The sequence below is a fragment of the Tachysurus vachellii genome, chromosome 3, assembly GCF_030014155.1.
Source record: "Tachysurus vachellii isolate PV-2020 chromosome 3, HZAU_Pvac_v1, whole genome shotgun sequence".
NCBI classification, from domain to species: domain Eukaryota; kingdom Metazoa; phylum Chordata; class Actinopteri; order Siluriformes; family Bagridae; genus Tachysurus; species Tachysurus vachellii.
The window spans coordinates 23,411,936-23,435,205 of record NC_083462.1 but is presented as its reverse complement, the minus strand read 5'-3'; the positions used below and the strand labels follow the sequence as shown (position 1 = coordinate 23,435,205).

General features: G+C 38.5%; 1 protein-coding gene across 1 annotated transcript; it reads left to right on the top strand.

Annotated features, from left to right (window-relative positions):
* Window positions 1–305: 305 nt before the first annotated feature.
* rhag (Rh associated glycoprotein) lies at window positions 306–15,774 on the top strand. Its single transcript, XM_060866336.1, has 10 exons — window positions 306–567; window positions 5,059–5,242; window positions 5,941–6,091; window positions 6,663–6,810; window positions 7,645–7,811; window positions 8,250–8,387; window positions 8,584–8,705; window positions 12,531–12,604; window positions 13,503–13,576; window positions 14,355–15,774. The coding sequence occupies exons 1-10, from the start codon at window positions 387–389 to the stop codon at window positions 14,424–14,426; spliced, it is 1,311 nt and encodes a 436-aa protein (XP_060722319.1). The 5' UTR covers window positions 306–386; the 3' UTR covers window positions 14,427–15,774.
* Window positions 15,775–23,270: the final 7,496 nt, after the last annotated feature.

Below are 23,270 nucleotides of genomic sequence, written 5' to 3'. Positions count from 1 at the left end.
CACACACACACAGACACATTCATTTGCTAATTAGTTGAAGTATATAATCCTCTGTTTCTTTTTGTTTCATCATTACTTTTTCTTTAGTAATATTTCACTTAAAGAAAATTAAGTGTTGAACTGTGTTTTCTTCAGTAGCAATATTCTCTCAAATCTGCTAATGTGTTTTCCTGTGCAGCAAAGGACACTCCTTGTTTAGTTATTTTTTTATAGGCAGACTTCAGTGGGAGGTGTGACCATTAGCCTTTTCTTTCTAGCGTCTGTCATTGGACATCCTCAAACCTGCAGCCAATTTAAACCCAGACATCACTGTGAGGCCCTCTCACAACACATACACATACTGCAGATAGTGAGGAAGTGTTAAGCAGGAGTGATAGTGTTGAACCATGCCAGCGTATTCAACCAACATGAAGCTGAAGTTTCCAATTGTGGCCTTGTTGCTGGAGATCATCACCATCATCCTGTATGCAGTGTTTGTGGTGTACGATGTTACATCTGAAAGTTCTTCAGGACATCATGGCACTAAAAATAGTTCTGATGTGGTAAACCAAGTGGCTCTCTACCCTAGTAAGTATCCATGCGTACTGTATCTGAAAGATTGTTACATTTATCTATAGATAGATAAATATACAGATTATCACATATCTTAATATAGAATATAATAGATACAAATTCAGTGTATGATATTGAATTTCTGTTACATTCCTGAAAATGATAATGTAACAGGCACTGAATAAGGCATTAAGTCAACACATAGATGATAAGTTTTAGTATGAATATACATTGTATTGCCTTTATGGCTTATATCTTTGCCTGTAAACTGAAGTCAAGATAATGTCTGTAAACTGAAGTCAAGATAAGTTCATTAAAATTCAAATAACAAGTTAACAGACTGTAAAAAAAAAAAGTAATATGTTATTGGAAGCACTTTACTGTTGATGAGAGACAAAAATGTATGGTATTTTGGAGAAATAGATTGGTGAGTGTATTTATAATAAATAACTTTAACCAACACTAACAGTTTAATTACCTTATTAGAAAAAATGCTCTATTTTAATAACCTTCTCCATTATGTGTGTTTGTGTGTGTTTCGTGGGAGGTGGGGTGGTGGTTTCGGTGGAAGGAGAGAGAAACTGAAAAAAACTATAAGTCAGAGAAATAAAAAGTGAAGTGAAAGTGTGTTTATCATAAAAATCTGTATTTATTCATATGTCATATACACTACTGTGTAATGTGGTCTAAATGTGACTGTCTTTAAACGACACTTAAATAATAATAATTATATTAATATAATAGGTATAAAGCAATGAATTCTTTCTGTGGGATTCAGCAAGCCAAATAAAGTCTGTGTGCATCAGCAGTGCGATATTCAAGCTGTAAAAGTGTGCAGTCATTGAGGGTCAAGTGCAGGTCAATGGTTAAGAGCAGATGGAGAGATGATGATTTAATGGAGATGTACACTGTGGAACACACGCAAGTCCAATGCATGCACGCAAGAAATAGGAGAAGCTGCATTCCCTCTCTGTCAGGCGGGAAAATACATAAAAGATAATTATGTACATATGATATTAGTACATAATTCATGTACTTATGGTATGTCCTCCTAATTTGACCACCATAATACACATCGTTGGAGGTTTATGACTCACATTATCTCATTTTTATACAACTGAGCAATTGAGGGTTAAGGGCCTTGCTCAGGGGCCCAACAGTTGCAGTTTGGTGGACCTGGGATTGAACTCACAACCTTCCGATTGATAGCCCAACACTTTACCCACTAAGCTACCACATGCCCCGAAACAACATTGTTTAAACATTTAAACATTGTTTTGCTAACTGGGAAAAAGAGAAAAATAGAAAAAATTATTTAAAGAAGACAAAAGACAGAACCAGAATAAGAGACAGAGAAATATAATAAGTAGACAAAAGAAAGAAAGAAAGAAAGAAAGAAAGAAAGAAAGATAAGGGAGAGAGAGAAAGAGAGGATACAAAATGGGAAAGAAAAAAATTCTAGAAAAATATAATAATTTAATGCGTAATTTAATGTCAAATTCGATGTGCTTCCTGACCAGCTATAAATTGGGCCGTTGGAGTTGTTTTTTATCTTTGCTATGCAGTTACAGCTTTAAGGGAGGGAAGGGTGTGAGGGGGTGAGATTATCTTCCATGTCACATCTGAACACCATAACTTTCCCATTTCTGTAGTAAAGTCATCATTATATATCTCACATTAGCAAAATATGATCTTATAGATTTCATGAGAATTTCAAAACTCTTAGAATAGAACCTAACTAAAATGATGTAAAATCAAATATAATATATGATATAATATAAAATAAGAACATGTGGTAATATGTTCAAGTAGATTATTGCAGTTTTGCAAAAAAAAAAAAAAAAAAAAAAATGTAATTAAAATGAACGCACTAATCCATGACGAATTTTCTCATCAGTCATTAACATTGTGTGAAACCAGAAGATTAGCTTGTTTCCTCCATTGTAAAAAGAATGAAGTGAAGAAAAGTGAAGAATCCAATTGTGTGTGTGTGTGTGTGTGTGTGGTGTGTGTGTGTGTGTGGGGGGGGCACACAGATGTTTTAGCATACTGGGAAAATCTTACAGATAAATCTCTTTGGACCGAGGTCAAATGGACCATGATTACAGTTTCAAAGAAATAAAAACAAACCGAGGAATGCGGCTTTCAAAAAGCACACACCCAAACAAGGATAAGCTTTGTCATCATGCAGCAAATTAGTGCTGATAGAAAGTAATTGAGCTGCTCTACAGAGTCAGTGGCATTAAAAAGAAACCTTCTTCCTATTTGGCAACAAGCCTTTGAGATTTGTATCAAGAGTTGTATTATAGAGAGCAAATGAAAGATTTGCAAAGTTTGAATTATACTGAAATTCTTACTTATACTGAGTCCCATGCTAAGCCTTTATTGCCAGTTTTATCCACACTCAGTGATCCTAATGTAATCCATGTTGGAGCACATTACCTGTTTTCAGGATTGCCTGTTTTTGGATGGATGAAACTATTGACCCCTTTATACACCCATATAAAAACATGATGCATGACCTAATCTCAGCTATCATAAATTACAGAGATATAATTGTCTTCTACTTATTAAAAATGTGGATACATCCTACCAATGTGGATACATCCTACATCCACATCATGCACCCCGTTTTTGTATTTGGCTGTATAAGTGATACCAGATGAATGTTTTTATAGCAGTTACATTTCAATAGCTCCAAACCTCTCATTTACTAGCCATCATAGGTGATGATTGATCTTCTGGCCAACTGCATGAATAAATAAAAATGAGCCTGAATTTTGCCTTATGAGTGCAGAAGCTATCCAGTGTGCTGAGATTTGGTTACCTTCTTGAGGATAGGTTTTTCATGGATACTACAAAGCGAGTCAGTCTTTGTAAGCAAGTCACGCTAGCATCTGGCAAATGCTGCAAATGTAAATGTAAACATGAAAGAAACTGGAGATCTGGAAATCTAAATGAAGCATGACGTAAATGAATATAGCAACTCAGATGCCCCTGTGAAGTACAGCAACTTTAGACAATACGCCCAAGTAAACCATATCCATTAAGTCATTGGATTGGGTTCAGTACTTGTATTAGTTACTGTTCATCAGACTGACCAGTTTGGATAGTTCTTCAGGGTGGTACCATCCTAAAGAGATCTCTTCTTTCCTAACTTTTTTTATGATAAGATTTCTGCCATTTGTGAAGCCGTCTTTTTTTTAAACATTTTTTAAACATTTCCTGTTTAGTCTGTGCCTCTATCTTAGCGTAAACATCCCTGAGCTATTATTTTGAAAATGCCATGGATCCACAAGGGGCAGTCTTTGCAGCTCCACAGTACTACAGTACATGCTCACATTCATTCATTTTCAATATCCTGGTCAGGGGTGCGGTGGCTCAAGAGCCTATCCTGGTAACAATGGGAATACACCCAAAATGGGATGATAGACCACCACAGGGCATCACACACACACACACTCACACACGCAAATTTAGACTGTGCATATTGTATATTGGCAAAGGTGCAAAAATCTGAATGTAAAAAGTTTGAATGAAACAGCTAGATATTGATTAGATATTGCAAGATTAGATACCATAAGCAAAGGCTTATGCTTTGTCTGATGATAAATTGTAAGTCTAAACTAAACTAGAAGTAGCATCAATCAGCAAAAATATCTAAGCTCATTGACTTCATTTGAGGCAAGTGGAAAATTCTATAACAATTTTTGCCAAACTATTTCTTTAACTAAAATGTCTCGTAGTAATAGTTTCAGATATCACCAACACTCATTACGATTGACTACATTTTGTAAATAAATATTAACAAAACAGCAGGAAAACAAGCTTAGCATACAATACCCAAGCTTATAAAGACATATACAGGAATATGAGCAAAACAAACAAACAGACAACACCCAAAAGTGTACAAGTTATTTCCACTCATCCACTGCGATCTGACTGTTGACCTTAAAATGTGACATGAAAGCTCTGAGCTGATTGATCCTGGATAGATTTACCAGATGTGCTACCTAAAGCACAGACTCTGATTACGTGCAGAGTTTAATGGCTTCCTCCAGTAGAAAGCAAATGGAAGGGTTGAAAGGTTTTCATAGGAAACGTGGCATCTGTGTACAACAGATATAAAAAAAAAAGTCTATACATTCCTGTCAAAATAGAAGGATTATGTAATGGAAAAATATTAAACCAAGATAGATCAAGTTAGAATTTTTTTTCCACCCTCAATGTAAAATTAAGTGAAGAACAATCAGAAAATTTTAAGGGGAAAAAAGTTTAAATAGCCTGGTTGCCTACAGTACTGTAAGTGTGCACACACCTAAACTAACTGATTTTATTACACCACTCAATCTTTCTCATAGTTAGAGTCTATCTATCAGCATGGTATATCTTTACTTTTTTAAATATTTCTATGTTTATTATTTAATATGTTTTGCTAATTTTGGCCATGTCTAGACTGAGCACTATGGCAGCTCTTTAATCTGCTTTATGTTCTGTACATTTAAGTGTTTCAGGATGTGCATGTGATGATCTTCATCGGTTTTGGTTTCCTCATGACCTTCCTGAAGCGGTACGGCTTCAGCAGCGTGGGCATCAACCTGCTGCTTGCTGCCTTTGGCCTTCAGTGGGGTTTACTGCTGCAGAATATCTGGCACATGGAGGATGGAAAAATTAGGGTTTCAATCTCTAGGTAAATTGTTTTACGATTTTTGTATAGGAAGGGTGTCAAACTTTAGATTTATTTTGCTTCTCTGGAGTAAAAGAATTAGATTTTGGGGTTCTCTGTGTACCTATACATCCAGTATCCTCCTTAGATTAATATCTCAAGATAGAGTGAGTGAATGTTTGTAGAATTAGTATTGAATTATCATTGTCTCCAACAAAGGAACTGAATTGAAATTATCCAAATAAGGTTCTTCAACATCTTCCTTCCTGTTTGAAGTATATTTGAAGTGTAGTTGATGCAGTTAGGATCAGGTTCTATGTGTTTTATATAAAATTTATGACACCTTATAACAGAATTTTAGGCTACTGTTTAAACCAAACATATAAAAGATATTAAATCAAAGATATAAAAATACAAGTCATTATATGGCAATGGCATTATATAATATTATGAGGGGGAAAAGTTGCAATGGTTTCAGAATAAATACTTTGACATGTGTTTTACAAATTTAAAAAATCTATTGGGGCAACAGCACCAGTGCTTTTAAGGCTGTACTGAAATCAGTGCATATGGTTTATGTATGTATATAGATGTACTGTATGGGATGGATGGATGGATGGATAGATGAATGGTGCATTGATGTTATATTGTATAATTAAAGTAACTAACAATAAACTGAATTAAATGTTCCTTCACTTTCCTACCTTCTATTTTCCCTCCAGCATGATTAATGCCGATTTCAGCACAGCGACAGTGCTCATCTCATTCGGTGCAGTTTTGGGGAAGACAAGTCCAGTGCAGCTGCTCATCATGACCCTGCTAGAAATCACCACATTCTGCATTAATGAACACATTGTGGTTGAATTCCTGGGGGTACGAATTAATAATTATTATACTTTCACGTGACGTTTGATGGCATCTCCAGGATCACTTTGCAGTATATGTACAGTAACTTTACTCGTCTACAAGAAGAAAGAAAGGTGTATTGGGAAGATGTGTTAAAGAAGGATTCCTCTCAGATAAAATGCATGACTTTTCCATAGCGGGAAACAAATTATTATTAATTATTATAATTATATGTCAAGCATTTTTTATTATCTGACTCTTGTATTTTATTTTAAACTTGAACTATAACTGTATCTTGAAATAAGCTTAATATCTCTAGAACTTTTTTGTATATAGTTAACAACAAGAAATATTAGCAAAATTTGTCTAAATCCAAGAAATATAATTTTTATCTTGAGACATTTTTGGGTGTTCATCAAGAAACCATGTTCACATTCATTGAAATTGAACTGGGTATAATTTTTTAATGTATTAGCAGTAGTTTAATAGTAGCTTAATTTCAATACTTTTTATTCTTTATAATTAAGAAAGACATTATATACAGTGTTGTTGAGGTACAAAAGCTTAGATTCATGTATAAATGTTTCTTTGTTTTCAGGCATCAGACATTGGTGCTTCCATGACCATCCATGCGTTTGGAGCTTACTTTGGTCTTGCTGTTGCGCGTATGCTTTATCGCCCAGGTCTTCGCAATGGTCATAACAACGAGGGATCTGTTTATCACTCTGATATGTTCGCAATGATTGGTACATCTACATAATATGCTTACACAGACACAATTAGTGCTTCACAACCAGTGCATGACTATATTCACATTACAGCATCCGATTTATGTCATACTACAATAATGTTATAAAAAATTGTATTATATAAATGTTGAAATTGACATCTAAAATTCTAGAGCAATGTTTCTAAGTTATTTCCATGAATATATTTATTCATACATGAATTTGCAATTAAATATGAAAATGCCACACTGTATAATGTATTGCATGTTATGTATTTATAGCTACAATCATATCATTGACACGTTAAAGGAAAGAAAAATGGCACCACTGCACCATGGCATTAATTCTATGTTTCTGCAGCTGTAATTATGGGATGAACATCATTTTCCAGAAGATATTCCCTCAGTTTGTGTTTTGTTGATGGTAGTGGGTAATTTGAATAACATGTCACCCAGTTGGTTGAGATCTGATGACTGTTGAAGTCCATAGCATATGATTTAGATTTATTTTTATCTTCGTCAAACACAGGAAGTTGTAGTGCACTGCAGATATTTGTGGGGTTATCATGGAGGAGATCAATCCTGTCAGAAATGTTTTATTAAATATTCATCATTCATATTACATACTGTACATATCTGTATATTCATTATTTACATCATGATAGATAGATAGATAGATAGATAGATAGATAGATAGATAGATAGATAGATAGATAGATAGATAGATAGATAGCATTTTGTGATTCCTGCCTACTGTTATGTAATAATTCATTTATTCTTTCATTCATCAATCAGCAAAACAGTTCTACTAGAATAAATCATGTCAATGTGTTGTATTTGTTCCTGTCTATAGGTACTGTATATCTGTGGATGTTCTGGCCAAGTTTTAACTCTGCTATTGCTGAACCTGGAGATGCACAGCTCACTGCCATCATTAATACTTATTTCTCTCTGGCTGCCTGTGCGCTCGCTGCCTACGCTACCTCCAGCCTGGTGGAGAAGAAAGGCAAACTGGACATGGTGAGACAAAGCAGAAATCTGGTTATTTGGGTGATTTGATTTAGTAAATGAAAACCTAATCAAGATATAAGTTTCTGTATTGTCAGGAGTATAAATCTATGCATTGATATTGACCACTGACCTTGTCATTTTGACAGTTAGATGTTTAGCTTAAACGATGTTTAGAAGGAGGTGGGTCTGGGATTAGCATTCCGCAGTCCCTAACAGTTTAACTAGAGAATATTTAAGCATAATTATTTTAAAGAAGAAAATTATAGAAAAATCAATGCAAACTCACAAAATCTCTGAAATTTTCATGAATGTATAACATTTATGTGTTAAATTGTATTTCCACACATCACAGTGGATATTACTCTTTAAAAAAGAGCTATAAGATATAATGAGATGTATATAATATATAATATATATGTATATTAATATGCTAGTTTTCTTTCACAGGTTCACATCCAGAATGCAACTCTGGCTGGTGGAGTTGCCGTGGGAACGTGTGCTGATATGAGCATCGGTCCGTTTGGAGCCATGTTGATCGGCCTCATTGCTGGAATCATCTCTACTCTTGGTTTTAAATTCCTCAGTGTAAGCACCTGAATACACATACATGCTTCGCCCTGTCTGAACAACAGCTGAATATTTAATGAGTGTCACATATTAGTCCATGGGAAACTGTAGTAAAACATAAAACATTCAGTTGTCCACATCAGAACTGTATTTATTGCTAGTTTGATTTATTGACATACTCATGTTTGTTATTCCCCTGTTTCTTTATCTGTAGCCCTTCCTTGCATCACACTTGGGAATTCAAGATACATGTGGAGTGCATAACCTTCATGGCATGCCTGGGATTTTGGGTGGTCTGGCTGGTATCGTAGCAGCAGGCCTAGGCAAGAAAAATGAGTAAGACTGGCACAGAAACACACACTGTTTTCCAAACAATAAGGAAATTAAACAGTTCTAAGAAAGAAAATGGCATAGGAATTGCTGGAGATATCATACTGACCACTAATGAATTATTACCAGTTCAACATTTTGACTTTTGTTTCTCTTCTTGTTTCTTGACCAATGTGAAACTTCTGCCTAGTCCAGTGTTCTTTCCCATTCAAATGAGTGAATGTTTTCACCAGGCTCATTTTATTCCCTTCTGGTCACATACTGTAAGCTCAGGGCCTGTATTCATAAAGACTCTAAGAATTATCTCAGAGAGCTCCTAATTTAGCTTAAAAGTTTCTATCTTATCTTAACTCTGAGCAAGGAAACAACTTTTATCTTAGAGAGGAGGTGGAGCTGACCCCGTGTATAGGTATGACACACTCTTTTGAAGACTGTGATTGGTTGTCCATCCATCTTCTACCGCTTATCCGGGGCCGGGTCACGGGGGCAGCAGTCTGAGCAGGGACACCCAGACTTCCCTCTCCCCAGACACTTCCTCCAGCTCCTCCGGGGGAATACCGAGGCGTTCCCAGGCCAGCCGAGAGACATAGCCCCTCCAGCGTGTCCTAGGTCTTCCCCGGGGCCTCCTCCCGGTTGGACATGCCCGGAACACCTCCCCAGGGAGGCGTCCAGGAGGCATCCGGAACAGATGCCCAAGCCACCTCAGCTGACTCCTCTCGATGTGGAGGAGCAGCGGCTCTACTCTGAGCTCCTCCCGAGTGACCGAGCTCCTCACCCTATCTCTAAGGGAGCACCCAGCCATCCTGCGGAGGAAACTCATTTCGGCCGCCTGTATCCGGGATCTTGTCCTTTCGGTCATGACCCAAAGCTCATGACCATAGGTGAGAGTAGGAACGTAGATCGACTGGTAAATAGAGTAGACTCAGCTTTCTTCACCACAACAGACCGGTATATCGACCGCATCACTGCAGAAGATACACCGATCCGCCTGTCGATCTCCCGCTCCATCCTTCCCTCACTCGTGAACAAGACCCCAAGATACTTAAACTCCTCCACTTGAGGCAGGAGCTGTCCACCAACCTGAAGGGGACAAGCCACCCTTTTCCGGCTGAGAACCATGGCCTCGGACTTGGAGGTGCTGATTCTCATCCCTGCCGCTTCACACTCGGCTGCAAACCATCCCAGTGCATACTGAAGGTCCTGATTTGAAGACGCCAACAGGACAACATCATCTGCAAAAAGCAGAGACGAAATCCCGTGGTCCCCAAACCGGACTCCCTCCGGCCCCCAACTGCGCCTAGAAATCCTGTCCATATAAATAATGAACAGGACCGGTGACAAAGGGCAGCCCTGCCGGAGTCCAACATGCACCGGGAACAAGTCTGACATACTGCCGGCAATGCGAACCAAACTCCTGCTCCTGTCATACAGGGACCGGACAGCCCTTAGCAGAGGGCCCCGGACCCCATACTCCCAGAGCACCCCCCACAGATCACCACGAGGGACACAGTCGAATGCCTTCTCCAGATCCACAAAGCACATGTGGACTGGTTGGGCAAACTCCCATGAACCCTCCAGCAACCTGGTGAGGGTATAGAGATGGTCCAGTGTTCCACGACCGGGACGAAACCAGCATTGTTCCTCCTGAATCCGAGGTTCGACTATCGGCCGAATTCTCCTCTCCAGTACCCTGGCATAGACTTTTCCGGGGAGGCTGAGGAGTGTGATCCCCCTGTAGTTGGAACACACCCTCCAGTCCCCCTTCTTAAATAGAGGGACCACCACCCCAGTCTGCCAGTCCAGAGGCACTGTCCCCAGCCGCCACGCGATGTTGCAGAGGCGTGTCAACCAAGACAGCCCCACAACATCCAGAGACTTGAGGTACTCAGGGCGGATCTCATCCACCCCCGGTGCCTTGCCACTGAGGAGCTTCTCAACCACCTCAGTGACCTCAGCTTGGGGGATCGATGAGTCCTCAACTGAGCCCTCCGCCTCTGCTTCCTCAGTGGAAGACATGTCGGTGGGGTTGAGGAGATCCTCGAAGTACTCCTTCCACCGTTCGAGAATGTCCCCAGTCGAAGTCAGCAGATTCCCGCTCTCACTGTAAACAGTGTGAGCAGGGCACTGCTTCCCCTTCCTGAGGTGCCGGACGGTTTGCCAGAATTTCTTCGAGGCCAACCGATAGTCCTTCTCCATGGCCTCACCGAACTCCTCCCAGACCCGAGTTTTTGCCTCTGCAACCACCCGGGCTGAAGCTCGCTTGGCCCTCCGGTACCTATCAGCTGCCTCCGGAGTCCCCCGAGCCAACCAGGCTCGATAGGACTCCTTCTTCAGCTTGACGGCATCCCTTACTTCCGGTGTCCACCACCGGGTTCGGGGATTGCCGCCACGACAGGCACCGGAGACCTTACGGCCACAGCTCCGCGCAGCCGCGTCGACAATGGAGGTGAAGAACATGGTCCACTCAGACTCAATGTCTCCAACCTCCCTCGGGATCTCGGGGTTCCCTCCCTCGGGGTTGAAGCTCTGCCGGAGGTGGGAGTTGAAGATCTCTCTGACCGGAGACTCTGCCAAACGTTCCCAGCGGACCCTCACAGTACGTTTGGGTCTGCCAAGTCTGTCCAACTTCCTCCCCGGCCATCGGATCCAACTCACCACCAGGTAATGATCAGTTGACAGCTCCGCCCCTCTCTTTACCCGAGTGTCCAAGACATACGGCCGGAGGTCAGATGAAACAACCACAAAGTCGATCATCGACCTCCGACCTAGGGTGTCCTGATGCCATGTGGTGATTGGTTGTTCAAAATAAAAAAGCAGTGCTTTTAAATTATGGTTTATTATAAGCCTTCAGTTGGTCTCTATGTTAAGATATTTGAGGCTATATCGTGTAGGGTTTAGGTTCATGACCGATCAAATTAGAGATGCGCTAACATCTGTATGGTATAAATATAATGTAAATGTAAATGTAAACATCTCTGACACAGTACAACATATATCGAAGATGTTATCTCTAATATAATTGGTCAGAAATATACTCACTACATGATCTAATCTGTAGCATCTTATTAGCTCACTATCATTATTAAATATTGTATGCAACATACTTCTTGTTCCTCTACACATTTTGGGCCATTTTCTCCTCTGTTAAAGAAATTCTTAAGCCTCTTAAAAGTACTCCTCACTACTTTTATCACTTTTTGGCCTTATAAGGGTTTCTTTTAAGGAAAAAGCCCACATTTCTAAGAACTGTCTTAGAATTATGTCACTAGGAGCAACTCTTTGCATTAAGAATTTTCATGAATACGGGCCCCGGTCTATTTTACAGCACTGTTCTAGAGCAACACTAACAGGACAATCAGTAAACTAAACTTCCATTGTAGAGGTGGCAGAAGTGAAAGAAATTAAGAGGGAATGATTTATGAGAATAAGAAACAAACAGTAAACTTGGAAACCAAAAACTGTCAGACAGGCAGAGAATATTTGCTAATGAGTCCAGATCATAGTCCGGATTCCAGATCAGTGTTCTAGCTGCTAAAATGAACCATTTTGGAGGAGACTATTTGTATATAAAACTTACAAGCGCAAGTTTTACTTGATTTCTTTTTCAAGTCTCCAGCTCTCATTGAAAATGAACGGTCTCTGGTAGCTTTGTCACTGTGAGTCACTGTGAGTCACTGTGTGAATGTAACCTAACAGGTGCAATGAATGTAATTGATTAATAGCAACATGATTACAGACAGCTAAATATTTTTGGGACTGTGAGAATGTAAGAATTGTCCTCTCTCTCTCTCTCTCTCATTATGTATATATCTTTTTATTTCCTGTCTTTAGCTTTAGTGCTGGCTTTCAGGCTGCTGCTTTAGGTTCATCTCTTGGTTTCGCCCTCGTTGGAGGAGCCATCACAGGTGTGTACACACAGATTTACACAATTTTACCTGCCTTCATAATCACCATTTAAAAAAAATCTAAATAGCTAAAGTAGTGAAGAAAACATAGAATATGTCTGTAACTTCTCACATTTTTATACTTTACATTGAAAGTAGTATTGAAAGGATATGAACTTACACTCAACACAAATAGCATTTAAAAGCTATTATATTTTACAATTTACATATCAGCACATGTTGTGTTAAAAGAGACAAAATAGTAAAGTATCCACCTTCCCTACACCCCAAATGTAGTTTACATGATGTTTACAGTCTACAACAAGTTTTGCGCTGGAGTTGTAAGGCTAATGTATCTAATATGACTGAAAAGCTTATACACATTTCTAAATAATCACTGCTTCACTTCACCATGTTGCAGCCTTGTTAACATAAGTGATTCTGTGTGTGATACTGTTAATGACAGCAGAACTAAAAACAGTAGTCATAGTAGCATCTGAACTATTTTGGGTAATAACATAGTTCCAATCTGTGAGATTTCATCTGAAACTTTATAAAAGATTATTACTACGATTATTATATTTAGCAAACAGCATTATCCAGAGTGACCTACATTTTTTATTTCAATTTATAAAACTGAGCAATTGAGAGCTAAGGGCCTTGCTCAGGGGCCCAGCAGTGAAGGCTTGGTGAACCTTGGATTTGAACTCATGATCATCCATTAAGTAGTCCAACACCTTAACCACTAGGCTATCACATCCCATTATTAGTGTCACAACATTATCGTAATTGTATGCCATGCAGTTTACATTGCACTAAACTGGAGGTGGAGGTTTATCACCACTTTCATTGATGTACTGTTAGCATATACAGTACGTAGTTGTACAAATAATGTGCTTGAATTGATTTTTTGCTACAGGTCTTATACTGAAGCTGCCATTTTTGGGACAACCACCTGATCAGAACTGCTTTGATGATGCTCTCTACTGGGAGGTGAGAACCTAGAAAACTGACTGGTCTTGGTAAATGTGAATAAAAAAGATTTTGTGGTTCCTGAAACCATATAGGTTTCCTTTGGATTCTCAGGTTATCTCCTACATACAAAGAAACCAAGCTGCTAGGTGGATTGGCTGCTCTAAATTGACCCTAATTTTGAATAAGTGTATGAATGTGTGTGTAGGATGTACACACACCTCACACCTAGAGCTCCCAATCTACTGCCACTCTGACCTGGACAAAATGGTTACTAAAAAGGTATGGATGGATGAATACAAAGAAACACTTCAAATCAGAAGAAAGAAATAGAATAGCAAGAAATCAGAATTTTTCCAGATTAATTATCAGCACAAACACATGATAGACCACCACTGGTGTTGGAGGTTCAGTTCACACCTCCTCCCTGCATGCTGTACAGTATGTTCTGGGGCTTCAGTGGTTTCCTCTGGATACTCCAATTTCCTCCCAAGTTCAAAGACATGCACTGTATGTTGAGTGGCATCACTAAATTGTCCATAGTGTGTGAGTGTGTGTAATTATGCTAGTGATGGGTTGGCACCCCATCCAGCGAGTCCCCCACCTTGTGGCCCGAGTCCACTGAGATAGACTCCAGGTTCCCAGTGACCCTGTGTAGGATAAGAGCTACAGAAAACTGATGGACTCGGATATTTCCTTCTAAATAGTAGGAACAGGATAAATCTATTAACACTACAGGATTGTGCATCATTATTCTCTTGTTATTTTTTATTCATTTGATGTTTTGTTTTATCTGCAGGTACCTGAGGAAGAGGAAACTGGTGAAAGTCTTACTCATACAGATCACTCTAAGAACAAAGCAGAGGCTTAAATCTCTTAAATCTGCCTTTGTGGTCTTCCTACATAACTCAATCCAATAAATCCACAACCAACTCAGGAAACATTAACAATATTCGTAATTCTCAGCAGCTCAAACAAACTCTAATCTCCAAAGCAACTTGTAATCGTGTCTATATTGTGTACAAGGAAACTTTTGAATATTTCCCTCATGACCGGGAAGGTGAAACCTATTTAAACATGGATGCTCTTCATTAAATTCCAGCTCCTAAATACATCACAATTGATGCCAACTAGCAATGAGTTACATTAGCTCTGGTGAACTGAGCATGAATTCATGAATTTGTGCATTATGTCTATGTGCATGTCACCTAATTCAAACTCAGTCACACAACTTAGCAAATTTGTTCATGTGCCCTACTATAGATCTTTTTTAATCTTGGGATTTGAGTTGATTACTAGCACAGAAACCCAACAAATGAGCAACCGGTGCTGAGTAATTAAAATGTACACACATCTGTCCCTGGATTCTTTCACTAAACACTTCCACATCATCCCCATATCCAGCATTTATGTACCACCTGAGAACAATTATGTAGCATTTCTGTTAAGTATAACAATTTATAGCACTTATTCATGACTACACAATTAGGAAGCGTCTTTTAAAAAAAAATAATGGGGGGGGGGATTTCTTTAGCTACTTAATCATTGATTACACATATTATGTGTTTTTTTTTAAGCCTGACAGTTTGAGCTGTTCTGCAACTGAGCTTAGATTGGTCTGTGTAAAAACAGGTCTATTTGCATGCTTTACTAATTTTTTTCTTTATTCTTTATTCTCTCCATGTGTGACACTGTCAGTCATTTCTTCTGCTCGTCTTCATGTCAGGTTCAGATATGAGTTCACTACCTTCACTACCTTCAGTTTGGTCACATGGTATGTCTCCACCTAAATCCAAGCCTTGTGTTCTTACAAAAAGAAAGCGGTATGAATGATAAAACTAAAAAGTATGTAAGAAGCGTAGATGCACAAATTATTATTATGAAATTAAATATTATGACATCACAAAAATTTGAATAATAATTATTTTGGAATAATTGTTAGTGAACTCAGAAGCTTGGTCCTGATTATTCATTAAACATCCCAGAAAGGTGACTGACATATGATGTAAACACTGTGTGTGTGTGTGTGTGTGTGTGTGTGTGTGTGTGTGTGTGTGTGTGTGTGTGTGTGTGTGTGTGTGTGTGTGTGTAAATATAGTTTACTCAGCATAGTTAGAATGTAGGTAGCTTGGCAGCATCACAAAATATTTACAAAATATAAAATGTCTAAATATGTAACAAATGTATTATTTCATAAATAAATGTTTTATACAACTTTCCTACATGACTCAGAGTACGGTTTTGTATTCAATAAGGAATAAAGTCCAACAGGACGTGGTGTTATGGGAAAAGAACTAGTGACATGCTGGTGTGATGTGGTTAGATTAATAGTCACAAAGTGTTTGTAATAAACAGGACTCAAAGTGGGAAAGGGTTAAAACTTAAAACAAGCCAAAGTCAAAACACAATAATCCAGAAGATTGCAGAGATGAAAGGAGCAAAAAAAGCTGGTGATAAAGCGTGTGATAAATAAAAGTCTCTAAAGTTTCAGCTTATTTCACTCTCTCAATTTCTACATCAGAAACTGCTACAAAAAAGCGGAAACCTACTTAACACACACTCACGTAAAAACAGGTCCTGACAGAGTTGAGGTACATGCCTGAAAAGAACACAGGCATAGCAGAACTTCCCAGTTAACAGACAGAATTTACAGCCTTCTTATTGAATCTGTGGTAGGCATCTTCCCCTTTAAGCTCATAGCTTATTACACAACTAAAAAAGATCAGATTCCTGTTTATTTTTAAAATCACAGAAAATTTCCCATAATTTTTCTAGACTGCACAATAACTTTCTGTAGGCTACTGAAAAAGTACCAGATGCACCTAGATTTTTTACAACAGACAAATACCCAGACACAATGAATATGCATATTAAAGAAGATCACTACATAAACAAAACCCCGGTTTAGACTTCTTTTGCATATTTTATGACAAAATAACACTTGCTAGTTTAGGAATGGCATCCAGTGTAAAACCTGCCAAATTTAAACATGTGAATCGTCAGTGGGATTTCCATCAAGGCCCGGGTTAACAACAACCGCCACCGGCACTGTTGTACTACAGGATGCCGGCAGAAATTGGACTACTGTTGGTCGAGGAAGAAAAGGAGGGAGAAGGGTTCATAGACAGAGAGAAAAGAGGAAAGGCAGGAATATAGGTCTGAGAATAAGAACTCTTAATGTTGGTACAATTACAGGGAAAGGTAGAGAGCTGGCGGACATGATGGAGAGAAGAAAGGTAGATATACTGTGTATGCAGGAGACCAGGTCTAAGGGGAGCAAAGTACATAGTATTGGAGGGAGATACAAACTGTTTTATTATGATGTGGATAGGAAGAGAAATGTTGTAAAATGATCCTAAAGGATAAGATTGTCAAGTCAAGTCAAGTCAAGTCAAGAAGCTTTTATTGTCATTTCAACCATATATAGCTGTTGCAGTACACAGCGAAATGAGACAACGTTTCTCCTGGATCGTGCTACATAAAACAAAGACATGGATAGGACTTAATTAAGCAGTCCTAGCCACATACTGTAAAGTGCAACTGTGCAACCAGGTGCAAACAGTGCAGGACAAGACAGGAATGTTTTAGAGGTGAAAAGAGTGTCAGACCGGGTAATCAGTTTAAAGTTAGAAATTGAAGGCATGATGTTGAATGTCATCAGTGGTTATGCTCCACAAGTAGGCTGTGAGTTAGAAGAAAAGGAGAGATTCTGGAGAGAGTTTGATGAGGTGATGGAGAGTATTCACAGAGGGGAGAGAGTAGTGATTGGAGCAGACTTCAACGGGAATGTTGGTGAGGGGAACAGAGGTGATGAGGAGGTGATGGGCAGGTTTGGTGTTAAGGAAATAACTTAGAAGGACAGATGGTGGTGGATTTTGATAAGTGGATAGAAATGTCTGTAGTTAACACTTATTTCCAGAAGAGAGAGGAACATAGAGTTACATATAAAAGTAGAGGTAGGAGTACACATGTAGACATCATTCTATGTAGACAAGGTAATCTGAGAGATATTAGTGACTGCAAAGTGGTGGTGGTGGATGTGTAAGATGTCTCTGATGGTCAGGAAGAAGAGGAGAAGAAAGATAGAAAAGAAGATAGAGATCGAAAGTTGTTAACATGCGAGGAGAGTGTGCAGAGAAGATTGAAGAAGTATTCTGAGGAGCTGATGAATGAGGAAAATGAGAGGGAAAAACAGGAGGAAGAGGTGAATTTTGTGCCCTGCGATGGGTTGGCACTCCGTCCAGGGTGTATCCTGCCTTGATGCCCGATGACGCCTGAGATAGGCACAGGCTCCCCGTGACCCGAGGTAGTTCGGATAAGCGGTAGAAGATGAATGAATGAATGAATGAATGAAGAGGTGAATTTTGTAGAGCAGGAAATAGCAAAGATTAGAAAGGATGAGGTGAGGAAAGCTCTGAAGAGAATCAAGAGTGGAAAGGTTGTTGGTTCAGATGACATTCCTGTACAGGCATGGAAGTGTCTAGGAGAGACAGCAGTGGAGTTTCTATCTAGATTGTTCAACAGGATTTTACAGAGTAAGAAGATGCCTGAGAAATGGAGGAGAAGGGTTCTAGTGTTGATCTTTAAGAACAAGGGTGATGTGGGAAGTTGTAGCAACTAGAGAGGTATAACATTGATGAGCCATACAATGAAGCTATGGAAAGAGCATTGGAAGCTAGGCTAAGAAAGGAAGTGGATATTTGTGAGCAGCAGTATGACTTCATACCCAAAAAGAACACTAAGAATGCAATTTTTGCTTGAGAATGTTAATGGAGAAGTACAGAAAAGGTCAGAAGAAGCTGCACTGCATTACATGAGGCAGAGATGGAGGTAGCAGAGATGAGGATGTTGAGGTTCCCTTTAGGAGTGACAAGGATGGACAGGATTAGGAGCAAATCAGAGGGACGACCCAGGTTGGCTGTTTTGGGGACAAGGACAGAGAGGATAGCTTGAGATGGTTTGGACATGTACAGAGGAGGGAGATGGTTATATTGGTAGAAGGATGTTGGACCCTGCTAAAAAACCAGCATTGCTGGTCCAGCATAAGGTATGTTTTGCATGCTGGGACCAGCTTGGGATGGTGGTATGCTGGTCCAGCATTAGGTGCTGGTTGCTGGTGTGCTGGCCGACCAGCCTGGGATGGTGGTATGCTGGTCCAGCATTAGGTGCTGGTTGCTGGTGTGCTGACCGACCAGCCTGGGATGCTGGCGTGCGGGCCGACCAGCCTGGGATGCTGGCGTGCGGGCCGACCAGCCTGGGATGCTGGTGTGCTGGTCAACATGCTGTCTATGAAGCTAGTATAATCCCAGCAAGACCACAACAAAACCCATTTGTTACATATCACATTTCTTAGTACATATTCATAGTTAAATAAAGACCAAGACAATTTTCTAGAGAATTGCAATTCACTTTTTAATAAAGAAAAACATTCTGGATATTCCTATCATTTACATGGCTTTCTTTATATATATATATATATATATATATATATATATATATATTATGGCATGCCGTTTAGGAAATTATTCATGAGAGAATTGAGTGAAAACTCGGAATATATTGAATGAATCCTGAATATATTGAATGAAAACTCGGAATATATTGAATGGATTCTCCAAAACTCGGAATATATTGAATGAAAACTCGGAATATATTGAATGGATTCTGAATATATTGAATGAAAACTCGGAATATATTGAATGAAAACTCGGAATATATTGAATGGATTCTGAATATATTGAATGAAAACTCGGAATATATTGAATGAAAACTCGGAATATATTGAATGGATTCTGAATATATTGAATGAAAACTCGGAATATATTGAATGAATCCTGACGTCATCAAGACGCACCCGATATTTTGTACTTTAGGCAGAATGACTGAGTGAGCGATAAACTTATTCGCTGCTAGGTAGGTGGGTTAATATGGGTTTGTAATAGCAGATTTGGTTGTAAATTGTAAATAATTTTATTGTTATAAATTTTCAAATCACACTAGGTCATCTCACTGTATCCAAAAGACAGATATTTGCAGGTTTAAAGAAATTTAACAAAGTCACCAGTCTTGCGTGACTTTTCCAATACTTCAGGCATATTGTGTCTTACAACTGTCAATTCAGCAGCAATATGTGTCTTTTGGATACAGTGAGATGGCCTAGTGTAATTTGAAAGTTTATAACAATAAAATTATTTACAACCAAATCTGCTATTACAAACCCATATTAACCCACCTACCTAGCATCAGACAATAGGCAGACAGTAGTGTAGTGGACACCAAAAGAGATCCAAATTAGTGATCTTGATCCGTGTCTGTTAGATATGTAAATAGGGGAACTTAAGTAAAGTTGGCTGCATATTCACAGATTCGTTTCCTGAGTCAATAACTCCTGAACTAAAGGGTGTTACTACACAAATAACACCTCTTTTTTTATCGTAGTAATGTAGAGAGGCAGCTACAACCCAATTTTCCTCAATATCAGCTTTCCTCCGCGTTGGAAAAAATACATAAGTCTCTATAGTGCAGACGACTGAGAGACAGATTCCAAGGGACCGTCTGCAAAGCCCGAAAACCCGGTTTTGCACTTTGCAGACGGTCCCTTGGAATCTGTCTCTTAGGTGTTCGCACATAGAGACTTATGTATTTTTTCCAACGCGGAGGAAAGCTGATATTGAGGAAAATTGGGTTGTAGCTGCCTCTCTACATTACTACCATAAAAAAAAAGGTGTTATTTGTGTAATTAGAGCGTTTAGCTCAGGAGTTATTGACTTGGGAAACTCGAATCTGTGAATATGCAGCCAACTTTACTCAAGTGATATCGGGTGCGCCTTGATGACGTCAGAATCCATTCAATATATTCAGACTTTCCATTCAATATATTCCGAGTTTTCATTCAATATATTCCGAGTTTTCATTCAATATATTCCGAGTTTTCATTCAATATATTCCGAGTTTTCATTCAATATATTCAGAATCCATTCAATATATTCCGAGTTTTCATTCAATATATTCCGAATTTTCATTCAATATATTCCGAGTTTTGGAGAATCCATTCAATATATTCCGAGTTTTCATTCAATATATTCCGAATTTTCATTCAATATATTCCGAGTTTTGGAGAATCCATTCAATATATTCCGAGTTTTCATTCAATTCTCTCATGAATAATTTCCTAAACGGCATGCCATAGTATACACGTATATATATATATATATATATATATATATATATATATATATATATATATATATATATATATATATATATATATATATATTATGGCATGCCGTTTAGGAAATTATTCATGAGAGAATTGAATGAAAACTCGGAATATATTGAATGGAAAGTCTGAATATATTGAATGAAAACTCGGAATATACTGAATGAATCCTGACGTCATCAAGACGCACCCGATATTTTGTACTTTAAGCAGAATGACTGAGTCAGCGATGAATTTATTCGCTGCTAGGTAGGTGGGTTAATATGGGTTTGTAATAGCAGATTTGGTTGTAAATTGTAAATAATTTTATTGTTATAAACTTTCAAATTACACTAGGTCATCTCACTGTATCCAAAAGACAGATATTTGCAGTTTTAAAGAAATTTAACAAAGTCACCAGTCTTACAACTGTCAATTCAGCAGCAATATGTGTCTTTTGGATACAGTGAGACGGCCTAGTGTAATTTGAAAGTTTATAACAATGAAATTATTTACAACCAAATCTGCTATTACAAACCCATATTAACCCACCTACCTAGCATCAGACAATAGGCAGACAGTAGTGAAGTGGACACCAAAAGAGATCCAAATTAGTGATCTTAATCCGTGTCTGTTAGATATGTAAATAGGGGTACTTAAGTAAAGTTGACCGCATATTCACAGATTCGAGTTTCCTGAGTCAATAAATCCTGAACTAAAGGGTGTTACTACACAAATAACACCTCTTTTTTATCGTAGTAATGTAGAGAGGCAGCTACAACCCAATTTTCCTCAAAATTAGCTTTCCTCCGCGGTGGACAAAATACATAAGTCTCTATAGTGCAGACGACTGAGAGACAGATTCCCTTGAGAGACAGAAGGGACGGTCCCTTGGAATCTGTCTCTTAGGTGTTCGCACATAGAGACTTATGTATTTTTTCCAACGCGGAGGAAAGCTGATATTGAGGAAAATTGGGTTGTAGCTGCCTCTCTACATTACTACTATAAAAAAGAGATGTTATTTGTGTAATTAGAGCGTTTAGCTCAGGAGTTATTGACTTGGGAAACTTTACACAAGTGATATCGGGTGCGCCTTGATGAAGAATCCATTCAATATATTCAGAATCCATTCAATATATTCAGACTTTCCATTCAATATATTCCGAGTTTTCATTCAATATATTCAGACTTGTATAAGTTTGTTTAAAATATTTATTGGACAATGACATTTGCCATCACACTGTAATATACAAATTGTATTTGTTATTTCTAAGGTAGGGAATAAGATTCCATGTTTATTTTAGCGGCGCGAACCGGCACAAATCGAGCACAAACGAATGCCACCTTTTTGGAGCGATTTAGATGATAGTAGGTGGAGAGTTCCGTAACAGTCCCAAACAAGTATTTTTACCATTAGATTTAAGAAGGGCTCGGAGATACCAGGTTAGTTTTAACGGCACAAACGGGCACAAATCGAGCACAAACGAGCGCCAGCGTTTGGAGAGATTTGGACGGCACGGGGTGGAGAGTGACGTCACAGCTCCACATTGTTTTTGCTATTTCTAAGAAGGGGAAATATACTTGACATTCATTTCAACGGCACAAATCGAGCACAAACGAATGACACCAGTTTTGTGTGATTTAGACGAACTGGAGTGGAGAGTGACGTCACAGTTCCCGAAAATATTTTGGTTATATCTCAGGAAGGAAAACAGATACAGTGTTTGTTTTAACGGCACAAATGGGCACAAATCGAGCACAAACGAACTAAGCCGGTTTTGAGCGATTTGGACGATGTGGGGTGGAAAGTGACGTCACACGGTCAAAAAAATAATGTTTAATATCTCAAACACCAAACCAGCACAAACGTTCGTTTTTGCGGCACAAATCAACACAAACGTAGCACAAACGAATGGCATAGTTTTGGTGATTATTTCTTTTTATGGGGTGCCAACTTCACGGGGGAGAGACAAATGGATTATATATATATTTATTTATATATCTTTCAAAAACCATAAACCATCATTCTGTATGATTTATATGCTGCTTCCCTCATGGAGCCCGGGAAGTCAACATTTGTTGGTATTACTATATTTAATTTGTGGAGACACTTTTTTCCCTAACGAACGATTTTTAAATGTTTTTATTCTTTGTTATTCAAAACTTTTTGAGCTTTGTTATTTCAGTTCTTTATTCAAAAGAGGGAGCAAAAGAAATAACACACTTATTGTTGGATGCTTCCCCTTTAAGGACGCTAGTACGGTGCGCTCATGGGATTGCTTAGAGAAAAAAAAGAAGGTTAGTTAGAGAAAAAAAGGACACTGAGAGAAAAGCAATGTTGTTTAGTTAAACTTTGTTAGAACGTGTATAACATTTCCAGTTTAAAAAAGATAATAACAAAACTACTGTATATATTCCCCAGCGTGGTGAGTGATTTATGTTGTTTAAGTGAATTGATATTTTTTGAGTTGTTATTATTTAGTTCGCTATTTGTAATTAGCGCCGAAGCGCCTTAAC